General features: G+C 39.7%; 1 protein-coding gene across 1 annotated transcript in view; it reads right to left on the reverse strand.

Annotated features, from left to right (window-relative positions):
• Positions 1 to 17,939, reverse strand: part of hivep1 (HIVEP zinc finger 1) — a 180,141-nt gene that overhangs the window by 96,166 nt on the left and 66,036 nt on the right. The window contains exon 3 of the mRNA XM_060849889.1: positions 3,452 to 3,535. Within this exon, the coding sequence (XP_060705872.1) occupies positions 3,452 to 3,535 (84 nt within the window). The remainder of the gene's footprint in view (positions 1 to 3,451; positions 3,536 to 17,939) is intronic.

Genomic DNA, 17,939 nt, shown 5'->3' on the forward strand with positions numbered 1-17,939 from the left:
AACTATGATACTATGATAATCCCAATTAAAAAAGGATTTAACAAGGGCAGATGTATTCACAAGAGTGTTTTCTAAGGAATAGTGCAATGCTGGACCCAATTCTAGAGAACAAAGCCAGTCAGATAGTTGAGGTGGCAGTAGGGAAGCATTTTAGTGATAGCAACCTCAGTGCCATAAGTTTTAAGTGTGTTACAGAAATGAAAAAGGATTGACTGCAAAAGTAGGTTTTGGATTGGGAAAGGCAGATTTTATTAAAATAAGACAAGATCTGGTCAAAGTAGACTGGGAACAGCTACTTTAAGGTAATTCTACAGTAAAACAATGGGAGGGGTTCAGAAAGGTGTTGGGGAGAGTACAGGCTGAACATGTTCCCTTTAGAGTGAAACGTAGGAATAACAAGCCCAGAGAACTCTGGATGATTAGGAATATTCAGGTCCATATAAAAAGTAAAAGAGAGACGTGAAACAGGTGCAAAGGGAGCAAATCAACAGAGGTCCTAGTGATGTGACGAAAGAGCAAAAGGAAATCCGATTAAGATACCAAAAGAGAGGTCATAAATAAATCTAGTGCGCAAGATTGCAGAGAATCACAAGATACTCTCCAAGTATAACAAGGGGCAGGGAATAACCAGAGAAAGAGTAGGTCCCATTACAGACGAAACAACTTCCTCCCTAACAACATATGGGTTTACCTACAGCACATGGATTGCAGCGATTCAAAACAACAGCTCACCATCACCTTTTGAAAAGCAACTAGAGATGAGAATAAATATTGGCAGACAGAGATGCCCCTTATTCCATTGAAAATCTGTGTGTGGAGTCGGAGGATATTGGTACAATGTTAAATAGTTATGTCACATCTGTCTCTCCTCAGTAAAGGAGAATGTAGGTTCAGAATTCGAGAAGATGATGCACTGTGGAGGTTCTTGAGTAGTTTGATATTGTGTATGTGGAGGTATTAGAGATTTAAAAATGGACAAATTCCTATATCTTGGATGAGTTGTATCTCAAGCTGCTTTGGGAGACAAAGGAGAAAATCATAGGGGTCCTGACCCAAGTTTTCAATTTCTCTTTGGACAGAGGTGGGGGGTGCTAGAGGACTGGAGGACAGTTCCATTTCTCAGGAAGGGTGCTGAAGATAGACAAGAGAACGCCAGATCACTGAATCTCACATGGGTGATAGGGAAATTGTTGGGGAAAAATTCTGACTGAAAAGATTTAGTTCCATTTAGAGAGGCGAGGTATTTTAATGCCAAAGCAATGTCATGCCTCATAAATCTACTTGAATTTTTTGAAGGGGTGACCGAGCCTGTATATGAAGGTAGTGCAATTGCTGTAGTTCATATGGATTTGAGTAAGGTCTTCCACAAGATCCCACATAGAAGACTGATAAAAAGTAGAGCATCTTGGGATCCAGGCTAACGTGGCAAAGTGGATCCAAAATTGGCTCTGTGGCAGGTGACAGGGTAGTGGGAGAAAGTTGCTTGTGTGACCAGAGACTGGGGGTCCAGTGGGATACTACAGGGATCAGTATTGGGTCCCTTATCTATAAATTTACTAATACAAATGATGACACAAAGATTAGCTGAATGATTGACTGTGAGGAAGGTGGTCTTGGGCTACAAAAGGATATAGGCAGATTGATCAGGTGAGTAGATCAGTGGCAGATGGAATTTGACTTGCTAAGTGTGAGGTGATACACATTGGAAGAAGTAACAAGATAGGGAATACTCAATGAAGGACACTAGAAAGCTCAGAGTAAAACAGGAATCATGGGGTGCTTGTCTAGAAGTAGCATACTAGAAAAGGCCATACTAGCCAAGGGACTCAACTACAATGACAGGGACACACACTACAAAGATGTGCAGGTTAAGTGAATTGGCCATGCTAAATTGCCCATAGTGTTCAGGAATGTGTGTATTAGATGCATTAGTAAGGGGTAAACGTGGGGTGGGGGAGTTGCTCGTCGGAGGGTCTGTTTCCACACAGTAGGGAGTCTATGATTCTACGTATGCTCAGGACTAATGGACTAACCGAAGAGATACAGCAATAGTCAGACAAACTATTGTACCCCTACAAACAAAAGAAAAGACAAACAAACAACCTCAACACCAAAAAGAGAGAAGCCCTAAAACACTAAAAAATACAAGAACATAATCATAGTACCAGCTAACAAGGGCTGAATGACGGTTATCATAGACAAGACCAAATATATTCACAAAGCAGAGAACCTACTTGCAGATACTGACACTTACCTATAGAGGGAGTGTGATCCCATACGACAGCTAACCAATAGAATACAATACACTACAAAACCTTCAAAAAAAGACTAATGACCAGGACTGACCTACAAAGGATAAAAGCAGAAAGCAACCACACCCCAAGGCAAAAGAGCTCCAACAAAAACTAAAACATCTTATTAGCAGATCCAAACACTCCATACAATCATTACAAGAATTCCTAGACAACATCAAGAACATAAATATAGACAAGGACAAAGCATTGGTCTTATTCAATGTAACGGCACTGTTCACTTCAACTGACAAAACTGTACCTAGAGAGACAATAGCCAACCTCCTGGACAAACAGAACAGGTGACGTGACAGGGAAGCTCTCAACAAGGACTGCATACTCAAACTACTAGTCCTGTGCTTGACGACACACTTCACATTCAACAACCACATATATAAACAGGGTGACAGGCAGAAAACTAGCAATCTGCATCCACGAACACCAACTAGCCACTAAACACCCCAAACAGCTAGCCCTTGTAGCCATACACACTGATGACAAGCACCACAAATTCGACTGGGACAACACAAACTAAACAGAGGACAGCCAGAGAATTTCTAGAAATATGGCACTCAGCCATAGACTCCAATCACAAGCAGATTAGCCTAGACCCAATATACTGGCTGCTACAACAAACAACTGAAACCAGCAACTAGAAGCAGCAGAAACAGAACCAAATGAATTCCAGAAGATATGGTACAGCAGCACTTCACAGGAGGCTCCAAAGCACTGGAGATGTCACCTAGACAGGGAACAAAACATCTGCAAATCAACTCCCCAGCTCAGCTAACATACCCACAACCATGATAACTCCATGGTGGCTCATAATGTTTTGTACCCTAATCTGGACTGTAAACTAAATTAGTTTCTTTCAGTCCAATAAAGACTGGGAACAATTTGCTTCCTTCAATGTTACACAAGCATAGTTTAGTTATATAAATTTCTCATTCAAATTTCAAAATCATGAAAGAGAAGCATTCATTACATCTTCTTTGCCCCTGTATATTCATAAAAATGCTTTTGATCTCATTCTCTTTAACTGAAAAGATCAAAATACAGCAAGTAAATGTTCAGTTTTTAGACACAGAAGATGGCCAATTAAAAAGAAACACATCAAAATTTCTTTAAGTTGTACACTACGTAATGAACTTAAAATCAACCTTTTTTTGTGCCTTCCAGAATTTTCAAATTTTTCTGAGCATCTTCAGGAACATGTAGTTCTTTTTGTGCTTCTTGAATTTTATCTGAAAATAAGAAATAAATGAATATTTGTAAATGTTTCTACCAAATTATGACAAAAGTTTCACAATCACAACTGATATTTAATAAAGTGCAAGATGAATATCAAAATAGATAAAACTCCATGCTTAAAACAGATTATCAAATTGGAGAATAAATATATTCTTGACATAAACTACTGGCTGGTAGGAACCAGCCAGAAAGAGGAAGGATAAGTAGTGTTCTTGACTACTGATTCAAAAGGTAACTTCGACTCTGCAAAAATTACGATGTTAACAATCAGTTGATTACAGCTGTGCCAAAATGTTCATCTGGTTTATTGTCCTTCAGTCTCATAATTCCATGCATTTGTGCTGGTCATCTTGTACTGATTACATATTTTTGCTGCCACATTGGGAACAAATAAAAATTCATACATATAGAACCCCTACTTTCCTTTCAAATTAAAACCATCTTGGCTTTACCCTTGATACATTAAGTTTCATCTGGCCATTTATTTTGTCAACTTTTTTCTTTCAATAAACTGTTCCTCCTAGTTGGAATGATTTGTGATCAGTTCTTTCTGCCCTTCAGTCAAATAGTTCTCCAATCCCAGATTTGCTCTTATGTTTCATAGCTTTTACTTCAGTGATAACCTTTTGTATGTGAGGTTTTACCAAGAGATATTTTGAAAACGTGATGCACTATGCCAGGTTTACCACTGTATACATCATCAAAATAGATGCAAAATGTTGGCGATGAAGACTTTCCTCCTCTGAACTGTATTTAATGCCATTTATACGATCGTTATCATAAAACTGAAATTTACTCTTGATAAATCGATTCTATCATTTTATTCATATTGAAGATAGTTAAACAGATAGGTAGTTGTCAACAGCACCATAAGTGACCCTTCCACAAACTGCTTAGTATTTGAAGTGTGTGCTGACATGAGATGGCAGTGTCAACTGTACAATGTTGATGGAATTGATGTCACTCTACTTTGCATCCAGCTGCTTCTACATTTGTTCCACAGCAGCTGATGTCAACTCCACATGGCAAACATGGAACAATGTTTCACTGTTGAACATCAATATCCTTCACTTCCACAATATTTTAAAAAACACAAGATAACCATAAAATAACAATAACGACAAAATGTTGGTTATGGACATGAAACCTGCTCAGTTCCTTGACATAGAACATTACAGCGCATTAAAGGCCCTTCAGCCCTCTATGTTGTGCTGACCTGTGAAATTAATTGATACCCATCTTCCATTAAATATTCATATGTATATCCAATGCCCATTTAAATGCCCTTAATGTCAGCGAGTCTACTACTATTGCAGGCAGGCCATTCCATGCCCCTACTACTCCGAGTAAAGAAACTATCCCTGATATCTGTCCTAAAACTACCACCCCTCAATTTAAAGCTATGTCCCCTCATGTTAGCCTTCACCATGCGAGGAAAAAGGCTCTCACTGTCCACCCTATCTAACCCTCTGATTATCTTATATGTCTCAATTAAGTCACCTCTCAACCTTCTTCTCTCCAACTAAAACAGCCTCAGTTCCCTCAGCCTTTCCTGAAAAGACCTCCCTTCCATACCAGGCAACATCCTAGTAAATCTCCTCTGAACCCTTTCCAAAGCTTCCACATCCTTCCTTTCATGCGGTGACCAGAACTGTACACAATACTCCAGATGCAGCCTTACTAGTGTCTTGTACAGCTGAAGCATGACCTTGCAGCTCAGAAACTCAATCCCCCTACCAAAATCTGCCAACATACCATATGCCTTCTTAACAACCCTATCAACCTGGCTGGCAACTCTGTTCATCTACTCTGCCAAGAATTTTACTATTAGCCCAATACTCTGCATTCTTGTTACTTCCTCTGAAGTGAACTACCTCACATTTTTTCACATTAAACTCCATTTGCCAGTTTTCAGCCCAGATCTGCATCTTATCTATGTCCCTCTGTAACCCACAACATCCTTCGGCACTATCCACAACTCTGCCTACCTTAGTGTCATCCACAACTTTACTAACCCATCCTTCCACACCCACAGTCAGAACACTTATAAAAATGGCAAACAGTAGTGGCCCCAAAACAGACCTTCGCGGCACACCACTGGTAACTGAGCTCCATGATTAACATTTCCCATCAACCACCACCCTCTGTCTCCTTTCAGCTAGCCAATTTTTGATCCAAACTGTTAAATCACCCTCAATCCCATGCCTCTGTATTTTGTGCAATAGCCTATCGGGGGAACATTATCAAATGCCTTACTGCAATCCATATGCAGCACATCAACTTTCATCCACCTGTTTTGTCACCTTCTCGAAGAACTCAATGAGGTTTGTGAGGCATGACCTACCATTCACTATCCCTAATCAAATTATTTCTTTGCAGATGATTATAAATCCTATCACTTATAACCTATTCAAACACCTTACCTACAACCGAAGGAAGGTTTACTGGCTTACGGTTATCAGGGTTGTCCCGACAGCCTTTATTAAACAAGAGAACAACATTTGCTACCCTCCAGTCTTCTGGCACTACTCCTGTCGACAATGATGATATAAAGATCAAAGCCAAAGGCTCTACAATTTCCTCCCTGGCTTCCCAGAGAATCAGAAGATAAATCCCATTCAACCTCGGAGTCTTATCTATTTTCAGATCTTCCAAAATTGCTAAAACCTCCTCTTTGTCAACCATAATTCCATCTAATCTAGAAGTCTGTATCTCTGCATTCGCACTAACATTGTCTTTTTCCAATGTGTCTACTGACGAAAAGTATTCATTAAACGCTTCCCCCATGTCCTCAGATTCCACACACAATTTCCCACTACTATCCTTGATTGGCCTGAATCTTACTCTAGTCATTCTTTTATTCTTGATATATCTATAGAAGGCTTTAGGTTATTCCTTGATTCTATCCACTAACAACTTATCATGTCCCCTCCTGGCTCTTCCTAGCCCTCTCTTTAGTTTTTTTTTGGCTAACTTATAACTCTCAAGTCCCCTAACGAGCCTTCACGCCTCATTCTCACATAAGCCACCTTCTTCCTCTTGACAAGAGCTTCAACTTCTTTAGAACATAGAACAGTAGAGCACAGAACAGGCGCTTCAGCCCATGATGTTGTGCCGACCACTGATCCTCATGTATACACCCTCAAATTTCGGTGACCATATGCATGTCCAGGAGTCTCTTAATGTCCCCAATGACCCTGCCTCCACCACTGCTGCTGGCAACACATTCCATGCTCTCACAACTCTCTGTGTAAAGAACCCGCCTCTGACATCCCCTCTATACTTTCTGCCCTGGGAAATAGACTCGATAGCCAGAGACTATATGTGCCTCTCATTATCTTGTATACCTCAATTAGGTCCCCTCTTCTCCTTTTCTCCAATGAAAAAAGTCCGAGCTCAGTCAACCTCTCCTCATAAGATAAGTCCTCTAGTCCAGGCAGCATCCTGGTAAACCTCCTCTGAACCCTCTCCAAAGCATCCACATCTTTCTTATAATAGGGCGACCAGAACTGGACGCAGTATTCCAAGTGCAGTCTAACCAAAGCTTTATAGAGCTGCAACAAGATCTCACGACTCTTAAACTCAATCCCCCTGTTAATGAAAGCCAAAACACCATATGCTTTCTTAACAATCCTATCCACTTGGGTGGCCATTTTAAGGGATCTATGTACCTGCACCCCAAGACCCCTCTGTTCCTCCACACTGCCAAGAATCTTACCCTTAATCCTGTACTCAGCTTTCAAATTCGACCTTCCAAAATGCATCACCTCGCATTTATCCAGGTTGAACTCCATCTGCCACCTCTCAGCCCATCTCTGCATCGTGTCAATGTCCCGCTGCAGCCTACAACAGTCCTCTATACTTTCAACGACACCTCCACCTTTGTGTCATCTGCAAACTTGCTGACCCATCCTTCAATCCCCTTATCCAAGTCATTAATAAAAATTACAAACAATAGAGGCCCAAGGACAGAGCCCTGTGGAACACCACTCACCACAGACTTCCAGGCAGAATATTTTCCTTCTACTACCACTTGCTGTCTTCTGTTGGCCAGCCAATTCTGTATCCAGACAGCTATGTTCTCCTGAATCCCATTCCTCCTGACCTTCTGAATGGGCCTACCATGGGGAACCTTATCAAATGCCTTGCTGAAGTCCATATACACCACATCCACAGCTCGACCCTCATCAACATTTCTCGTCACATCCTCAAAGAACTCGATAAGGTTTGTGAGGCATGACCTGCCCCTCACAAAGCCGTGCTGACTGCATTTAATCAAACCATGCTCTTCCAGATGGTCATAAATCCTATCCCTCAGAATCCTTTCTAACACCTTGCAGATGACAGACGTGAGACTTACTGGTCTGTAATTGCCGGGGATTTCCCCATTTCCTTTCTTGAAGAGAGGAATTACATTTGCCTCTCTTCAGTCCTCAGGTACGACTCCAGTGGAGAGTAAACCATGGCTTCCTTTCTCAACAACTACCTCCCTGCCTGATAGGTATACAAACTTATGTTACAACATGGGGTAAGCTCTTCTGCTTAGTTTAAAAGCAGCAACACAGAAAAGATTTACCCCGTGCAGTAATCTATGAAAATTCGATAGGCCAAGAACTAGTTAAAGTAAAAATTAACAACCTTATTTCCTAAAGTATAAGAGGGAATAATTAACTAACTATTTACAAGTCCTTACTCTAACCTCTGTTACCTTCCCTTCTATAATACTAGCCCGATAAAACTCTCTATTACGAGTTATTAAAGACACATGCAATATTTGAGCAGAGTACAATGTAACTCTAAGTACAAATTCACCCCACAAAAACTGCATGAATTCAAGTAAAACTCTGTTATCTCACTTTTTCGATTAGAATCAATCTAAACATCATGGCATAGACAGAGAACACAGGGGGCCAACACCTTCAACATATTGTCTAGCTAACACCAATTGTTACAATTAAAGTGGGAATGCAACTTTTTTAAAAAAAGGTTTTGTGATTTACACATAAAGGAGTGAAACTATCATGGTATTCGAACAGATGAAAGACTCAACAGACAATCAAGGTATTTTTCAATGAATAATTTCAGTTCCATCACATTGTAAATTTTTGCTATAAATTCTGTGTCTTACAATTGTGTCCTCCACAATCACTTGATGAAGAAGCGGCACTCTGAAAGCTAGTGTGCTTCCAATTAAACCTGTTGGACTATAATCTGGTGTTGTGTGATTTTTAACTTCCTAAAAGCATGGCACTCCAAAGCTATCAACAAACATATTGACTTGGACCCGATTTATCACCTCCTGAGAGAAATAACAGGAAATGACATCACCAACCCGAAGAAACCCAAACATATAAATAGAAAGCAGGAATCATCAGCGGTGCTTCACCCAGAGGCTCAATGAAGATGTTACCTAGTATGGTGACAAAACGTCTGAAAATGAACCTTCCAGCTCAGCTAGCAAGCCTACATCCAAAAGTAGAGAATATTGATATTTGTATTGATCATCACTAAAGCAAAGTTTTAACATCCTCTCATTAGGTAAAAGGACACTGGAGTTAGATTAGATAACTTTGATTACTTACAGTGTGGAAACAGGTCCTTCGGCCCAACAAGTCCACACCGACCCTCCAAAGAGCAACCTGCCCAGACCCATTCCCCTACATTTACCCCTTCAATTCACCTAACCTGCACAATTTTTTGCTGTGGGAGGAAACCCATGCAGACACGGAATGTGCAAATTCCACACAGACAGTTGCCTGAGGTGGGAATTGAACCCAGGTCTCTGGCGCTATGGGGCAGAAGTGCTAACCACTGTGCCACCGTGCCGCACACTGCACCATTGCAGGTTAGGTTCCAATACTTTTCTCATGTATTATGTCAATCATTCAGATCATGCAAATAAAGAATAAACATGCATTCATGTAGAATTTTTCATGACTTCAAGATATTCTAACGTGCTTCAAATCTAATGAAGAACTTTCAAAATACTTTCACCGCTGTAATTTGCGGTAATAACAGCTAATTGTTACACAGTAAGTTTCCACAAATAGCAATTAGATAAATAATCACAATCTATTTAATTGATACCAGTTAAGGGACTAACACTAACACAGGGAAAATGCTCCCACTGTCCGTCAAATAATGTAATGGTATCCATTATTTCTACCTGAGAGGGCAGTTGGGACCATAATCTAAAATTATCAGCTACTGTCCATTAGTACAAACTCACCGGATGCATTAATATGTTACTCAATATTATGTGCTCAAATTTCTGTACTAAATCTTGACCTTTTGACCAGTATGTGAAACAAAGGGTTAAATATACTCAATGAATAATGAATAACTATTTAAGTCATATGGAAATGAGACCTAGAACTGCAAGATTCAAGCAAATTACTTTCTTACCATCATTTGTATTTAGTTAGATTCAATTGACAGTTAATGTTCAATCATCTGAGTCTAAGAGCTGATCTTTACATTCTGCTAACAGTGATCATATATCTTGAAACTGAAAGCAAGTGCAAGAAACATCAGAGATGAAGTCGAGCAGCCATACTGTGGCACTGGCGAAGGATGAATTCAGCCCAGTAACTTAGCCAGTGAACTGGGGAACAAACCAGCAAAGCATCTGCCACAAAGCCGGTTTCTTTTTGCTAAAAGCTGTTCCTATTCTCAAAGATACTATGTCCTTGGCTTTTTTTCAGAGGGGTTATAAACCACTCTCAGTGCTGATTAGAATGGCTTGGTACAGAGATTAAAGGGTATTAAGGGGGCTTTTTATTTATATGTAAACAGATAAGACTTCAGGCCAAAGTGGTCATGTTTTCAAAGCGACCTGTATAATGAAAGGGGAGTGGTCAGCTCTCTAGCTGAGCAGTTTAGTTCAGTCCAGAATAGTTGGGAGTTCAACAGTGAACGGTGTGGAAACAAACTCTCTCTTTCTTTTCCCTTCTAACTTCAACCTATAAGCATCTGTTCCATTCATTTATACTGGTTTCTAAGGGGGTTTGCTTATTGGGATTGTTGTGCGTATTCGGAACAGCTTAATTAAATCTAATTTGGATAGACTGAGTTCTGTAGGGGTTCTTTATTCTGTTCTGTGTTTCATTGTGTAATTTTGTGAACATACTTTTGTCTGTTTTTAACCTGATAGTTAACCTCACTAACTTGCTCTGGGTAATTTTCACTGTACACTTACCGAAACAAATTGCAAAGTTATGATCTGGGCTGCCTGCTTAAGAATGTTTTGAATGATCTGACCCAGTCCATAACACATCCCAGTTGCAGTATAATGATTCAAGCAAGGGAATTTAAGGTCAACTCAAGTACTGCTTTGTGAAAGGGGAAATCCTGTGCCATGCTGACAAATCAAGAAAAGCCCACAGCAAGGAACGTAAAATGTTGCAAGAAATCAGTTGATCACAGTGAGCAATAGACTGTTATAGGAAGTTTTGCAGAAATGGGGAAGAAAATAACACTCAAAGTCTGCCAGCAGAGATCACATGAAGAAACACTGGTAAGAAACATCAATGGGGGAATCTGTTCAGCCAGCATTACAGAGGGTTATAAATGCCGAGTGAGAGACTATTTCAGAGCTGATCAACAGCACAGAAAACTGAAGACAGACCACAGCAGTCTGTAAGTGTCCATGCATTTTAGAATGCTGAGGAGCCGAATAAATTCTTCTTAGGTTATATAACATAGCCATTGCAAAATTCCACAGACCCACAAGCCAAATTCTGGTATAACAACATTATGGCTTATGTCAGATGTGTACTACTCATCTACAAACTGAAATAGGAAGCAAGAGTCTATCTTCCAAATATTCTCTATTTATACTTCTTAGTTCAACACTGGTATGCTCTTTCCCCTTCCACCCCACTGCTGGGAAAAGAAGCCCTTAAATATATACTATGATGAGCATTAGCTGCTCTCTATCTCAAACAGTTCTTTAAAGCGACCACAGTTCAAAATACTGTTGGGTTGCTTGGTTAACAATTTTTTGAAACAAACATATTTACAGACAGACATAAAAATAAATTTCACATTCCCAAGATTTCTGTTACGAAACAATATTCTTCCAGGACCTCCAACAAATTTTCACTAGTCTCATTCCTTTTGGTAAAGCAGTCCAATAATTGATGACTTGTACTTGAGACATCTATTTTCTCTCCAACGTTTGCTTCAGACCTGCAAATCTAATATCAGCCTTTTCTCATTTACACATTTTGTAGAATGCACATTATCCAAAGTATTCGATTATCGATATAGCATTCTATAACCATGGTCCCTGCTGTTCTGTTTTCATATAACATTTCATCTAAAATCTAAAATAGAACGCCATGTCCATTGCATTGCAAGTGCAGGTTTCAGCAGCCAGTGTGCACTGTATTTCTTTTCTTATTACCTTGGCTTCCCAAGCCAAAGCCCACATTTCCCACCACTTCCCAATTGAAATATTATGATCCCAACTGCAATGGAAAATCCATCACCATGATAGGCACTCAACGCATTGTTGAAAATAATGAGCAACATGTCTTCAGGATCACCCAAGCTGAAAATTTTAGTACACACTTCATCTTTATTTATTTTCAAATGCTTTGTTTGCTGAAGAGATCACGAATCTTCTGGATTTTGCACCTGACGACTAAGTTTAACTCAAGAAAGTTGACATCTGGGCTTATCAGCATGTTTAAATAAAAGAGCTATCTGACAAGAGTCTGTAGCTCTTCCAAATTATCTCTGAAGGCAGAGTCTGCTGTACAGACCTGGAATTACCAATTAACACTCTCCAAACAATATTCTTGATATAAAATCAAACAGGTTTCTACTTTACCTCCAAACTAACATGCTTAAAAGCACCAGAAGCTTGATTAATAATTTTAAATTCCTTCCTAATTTGATCAATTAAGGCTGGTCAAAATAAATTAGTCTACGAGTCATAAAGATGTCTGAAAATTTTCCATTTCAGTACAAATAAAAAAATGCACAGTCTGCTTTGAATCCGACACAGCCTAACTTTAAAACCAATGTACTATACCCAGTAAGGGTCATTCAATCCAGAAACATATTTTTATTCAATTTCCATGGTTTCTCTTCTGTTAGATGCTTCCTTTGCAGGCTGGGACAAGATACCCTAACAGAAAGCTTATAATGTAAATATTATATCTGTGGGCTTATACCTCAATGAATGCTTAGCTAAAATAGTCAGGAAAATTTCAAAATCACCTTTTCTGCTGTAAAAGTGTGTCTACCTTCATCTCCGCATTGCTCAAGCATTCCTTAAAATATCTGGCTTTGATATTATATGTTTCATACGGTAAGACTATCTTTGTGATAGAGCAGTTGACCTCTATCTACAACCTCAGAAAATCAGGAACAATTTGGAGTACATTCAAACACTTGCTGTTTAGCCTTTCTTACTGCATTATCTTCTAATTTATTGGTGGCTACAAATACTGGTCTTCTGCTTGTGTCCTTTTACCAAGATTTTGCACTTTTCCTTGCTACTCTATCATCTCATCAGGATGTGGCTGCTTTCTTCTTGAGTCTTTCAGGACTTTTCCTATCAGGCTATCCGTTAAAAGGTCCTTCCCACTGTACACAATCTTCTCCTCCAAGATGTGGCTCTTGAATCATTGCTTAAATCTGAGCTTCTGATAACTCAGAATCTGATGCTCTCTTGATGACATTGCCCTTTCTTGCTGATTTTGTTCAATTCATGCATTGGCATCTACCCCATAACTGTCAGCTGCTCCTTTGATGCAAGACTCCTGCCCAAAATATCGGTTCTCCTGCTCCTCCAATGCTGCATGACCTGCTGTGCTTTTCCAGCACTCGACTCTGATCTCCAGCATCTGCAGGTCTCACTTTCTCCCTGTCAGATACACCCCGTCTGGCGCTAACTGACGGAAAAGTGCATATATAATGCAGAAGTTGCCACATGAGTCTCATCTTCTCCAATGTTCTCAGGAATTTAAAAATGCATAATGATCACTATCACATGTGAACAATGTGCTCTTATGATCCAATTTTCCCCATTGTATCAGATCTTCCCATCACATCCTATAGTTTGTCAAGGACCAAGTCATCATCTTTTATGTCCCTGCCTTTTATAATAATTTAGGTCACCAGAACTGAATTCTACTCAGAGATGGTCTTATGTCATGCTTTACTGCTCTCCAAATCTTTTCAGATGCTTCAACTTTGATATACGCTCAAAACATTTCCTGTTTTTTCTCTGCAGAGATGCTGCCAGACTGCTGAGTTTCTTTAGCATTTCCTGTCTTTGTCAGGAATAATCCTCCTCTGGTTAGCCAGACTCTTGCCTCCAGAATCAATAAAACTTCTTGAACTTCTTTGGTAGAAATACTTGGTTTTCACAACAGAATCTGAGAACTGTAAATTTACAGCTTTAGCAAAGACAATTGCTTTGCTATTCTCCTCACTCAATCTTTGTTTCTTTCACTGAAGGCTTACTTAATAATAACGGTATGTCACTTGTGACCACTTCGGTGATGAAATTACATATACCTGCTATTTCAAATAAGATGACTACTCTTTTTAAATGGTATTATATTATCATCCTCACATCCTAACGCTTTCATACTGTTTACATTTGTCAGCCTTGTCAAGGGTTTCAAGTTACGGCATAATCAATCAATTGCCCTAAACACTATTAAGATGTAGCCACTATCGAATACAGCATAATTGAATGAATCAGCAACAAAATAGTCATGGTCCGATTTAAACTTTGAGCAACTAATAAATATTTCCATGCCATCCATTCTCATAATCAGAATGGTCCTCATCGTGAGTTATTTCAAATATGGTGTTCCTAGATTTCAGACAATTCTGTACATAATGATGCTTTGGTCCACACAAAAACAAAATCTATTAATCACTCCTTGTGCATTTCTAGAGTTTGCTTTCAGCTGTCATGCCAATTTAGTGTTTTGTCTTGATTGACAAATCTATTTAAAGTACAACTCACCTCAAAAACATCTTTCAGAATTTCCTTGCAGTACAAGACCTTGGAGTGCAGGTTCATAGCTCCTTGAAAGTGCAGTCGCAGGTAGATAGGATAGTGAAGAAGGCGTTTGGTATGCTTTCCTTTATTGGTCAGAGTATTGAGTACAGGAGTTGGGAGGTCATGTTGCAGCTGTACAGGACATTGGTTAGGCCACAGTTGGAATATTGCATGCAATTCTGGTCTCCTTCCTATCAGAAAGATGTCTTGAATTACATTGATTTATTAAACACAGCAGGCCAGGCAGCATCCGAGGAGCAGGAGAATCGACGTTTCAGGCATAAGTCCTTCTTCAGGAATGAGGCTGGTGTGCCAAGTAGGCTGAGATAAAGGGTAGGGTGGAGGGGCGCTGGGATTGCGAAGGTTTACCTGGGGGGGTGCAGTGAGAGAGGGGCTCACTGAGATCCTTAGCGCCCCTCCCCCAAATTCCCTCCCCCCTACCTTTTATCTCAACCTGCCTGGCACTCCAGCCTCATTCCTGAAGAAGGGCTTATGCCCAAAACGTCGATTCTCCTGCTCCTCGGATGCTGCCTGGCCTGCTGTGTTTTTCCAGCACCACATTTTTCAACTCCTGAGTTTCTCTGACAATTTCTGGTTTTATTTCCAATCTTCAGCATCCAGAGTTCTATGATTCTTTTTCATCCTATAGCTTGTCTCATTGGTTTAGTGGAAGCAGAAATCCTAGACTTAGTTATACTCTTGGATTCAGGCAGCAATATTCTGCTGTTCTTTTCATGGTGAATTATCTGTTTGTTGAAGGGATCAAAGAGGTAAATTTGTTTACTAATTCCACTAAATCCATCAAGTACATGCAGCAACAGAAACAGTAGAAGCAACCATGATTATATGAAAGAATTCCTTCCTGTGGTGAAGGCCAAGGCACTAAAGAAAAGCAGAAAAAGAGCATTGTCCTAATACCTCACCTACTGTCAGCTGCATCTCTACACCTGTAAGAGATGAACAGGACCCTGGAGAAATTGCAGACAACTCAGCAGCAAGTAAAATGACCTGCTAGTGATGCAGGCTAAGTTCATTGGATGGTCAATGCCCTCAAAGTCTATTGTGGTTTAATGACAAATAAAGAAAAACAGAGCTCCAGAATTTTCTGCCATCAATGCTACAATGTCTGAACCCGCAGATTAAAACTTGGAAATCAATCTTCAATCATGAATGAAAGAGGTCTTAGGGCTCTGATCCAGATTTGTGAGGAGAACCTTCAGACCTGGTGGTTATTACCCTTACTGCTATTAGCTATTAATAAATTACATAAACATACATTTACAACCATGTGCAAGCAATGTCAGCACAAATAATAAGAATTCTATGATTCAACACAGTTTATTCTTGCTTTCATGAGTTGTAGGAAGATCAGGTTTACACTCAGGTGAGTGAACATTAACAGGTTTTATTAAAAATAACAATAAACAAGGAATGGTAAAAGAGGAGAACACTGGAACAATGCAATGCATTGGCGGGTCCAAGTTCCAAGTGATAGTAAATCACTTCTGACGTAGCTCCTTACATACATGCTCAATAGCTATTATTCAGATAAAGGTTTGGTTACTTTCATATACACATCTCCTCATCCACACAAAGTTTATTCATTACATTAATTTTAACCAAAGACATTTTACACTATCTCCACTTCCTCATTTTAGGTCTCTTTTGCCTGAGGAACTAACTTCCAACAGCATTCTTGGTTCTCTTGGAGGATGTATTGGACCTATGTGCTCCGTTATCATTACCTTGGAAGGTAATCACATTGGTGGAGAGGATGGGCAGCTTCTCATGAAAGCTGGCTCCTCAGTTGTACCGCAGTGCAAACCAATCAAGGCTAAACTGATTGAAGAGGCAATCCTGCAGTACTTGAAATACTGAAATTCCTAGAATAGGAAGACAAATAAATTCTCACTCTCATGTGTGGCTGTGGTTCACTCTGGGCCAGGGATAAATCAGGTGGATTAAAAGAAGAGCAATCTGATTTCAGTTCTGGAGGTGAGGGAATGAGGACTTCCTGAGATAGGAACTTCACGCTGTTGGGGGCAGTATCAATTGCACTCTTCAAATGCTTCTCTGCATAAATTCTAGAACACCATGGAGAAAGTGGAAGAATATTTTCAACAGCAATGAAGTAAACTAAGGGCTGTAACTGAGGAACTAAAAAAAATTAACATCCAACACATTTGTGAAACATGGTTTTACTACCACAAATCAATGCTGACTGTTCAATTTTACCATTCTTTTTGAAATGTATAGTTATCACATCCTTCATAATATATTCTTACAGTGGCACTTGAAACATTGAGTGCATTATGCGTTCATAAATCCCCGAGATCAGATGAGCTTCATTCCAGAATGTTAAAGTAAGTAGCAACAGAGTCATACACCATAGAAAGAGACCCTTCACCATGTCCACACTGACCATTAAAAACTAAACTACACTAATCCCATTTACCTGCACATAGCTTAAAATGCTTTGGTATTTTAAGTGGATAAATTAGTGGTTAACTTCCATAATTCAAGATTCCTACTGTTTGGAAGACAGCAAGTGTGACCCCAGTATTTAAGGAGGAAGAAGTGTGGTGAACTATTGATCTGTTATCTTTATGTCAGTATTATGGAAAATATTAAATTATATTATGAAGAATATGGTAACTATATTTTGGAAAAGAATGACAAAATTGAACAAAGTCAACATGCATTTGTGGAAGTAAAATCATTTGGAGGTTAGTAGATTAAAATTAGAGAGTTTTGAGAAGATTTGTAGCTCAGGTTGAGGTTCTGGATGTAGGTTTGCTGGAGGCTTCGTCCAGAGGCTCACTGAAGATGTTACCTAGTATGGTGATGAAATGCCTGGAAATGGACCCTTCTCCGTGAGCAAACCTACATCCAGATAAAATTTGAATCTATGGAGTGGGGCGGGGGGGGGGCTGGAATACTAGTACAGTTGAAAATCGGTCAACAGACAAAAACAGAGAGTGGGAACACATGGATCATTCTCAAGATTGCAGGCTGTTAACTGTGGAGTATCACAAGGATCAGTACTAAGTGTATAATTTTCACAATCTCTGGAAATGATTTGGATGTGGGAAAAAATTAATATATTTCCAAATTTGCTGATTAAACTTAATTGGATGAGAATTTACACTGCAAGGAGGGAGCAAGGAGGCTTGGCCAAATTAAATTAGGTTCCCTACAATGTGGAAACAAGCCCTTCGGCCCAACCTGTCCACACCAACCCTCCGAAGAGTAACCCACCCAGACCCATTTCCCTCTCACTAATGCACCTGACACTATGGGCAATTTAACATGGCCAATTCACCTGACCTGCACATTTTTGGACTGTGGGAAGAAACCAGAGCACCCAG

This window comes from Hemiscyllium ocellatum, chromosome 34, assembly GCF_020745735.1.
Source record: "Hemiscyllium ocellatum isolate sHemOce1 chromosome 34, sHemOce1.pat.X.cur, whole genome shotgun sequence".
Classification (NCBI taxonomy): domain Eukaryota; kingdom Metazoa; phylum Chordata; class Chondrichthyes; order Orectolobiformes; family Hemiscylliidae; genus Hemiscyllium; species Hemiscyllium ocellatum.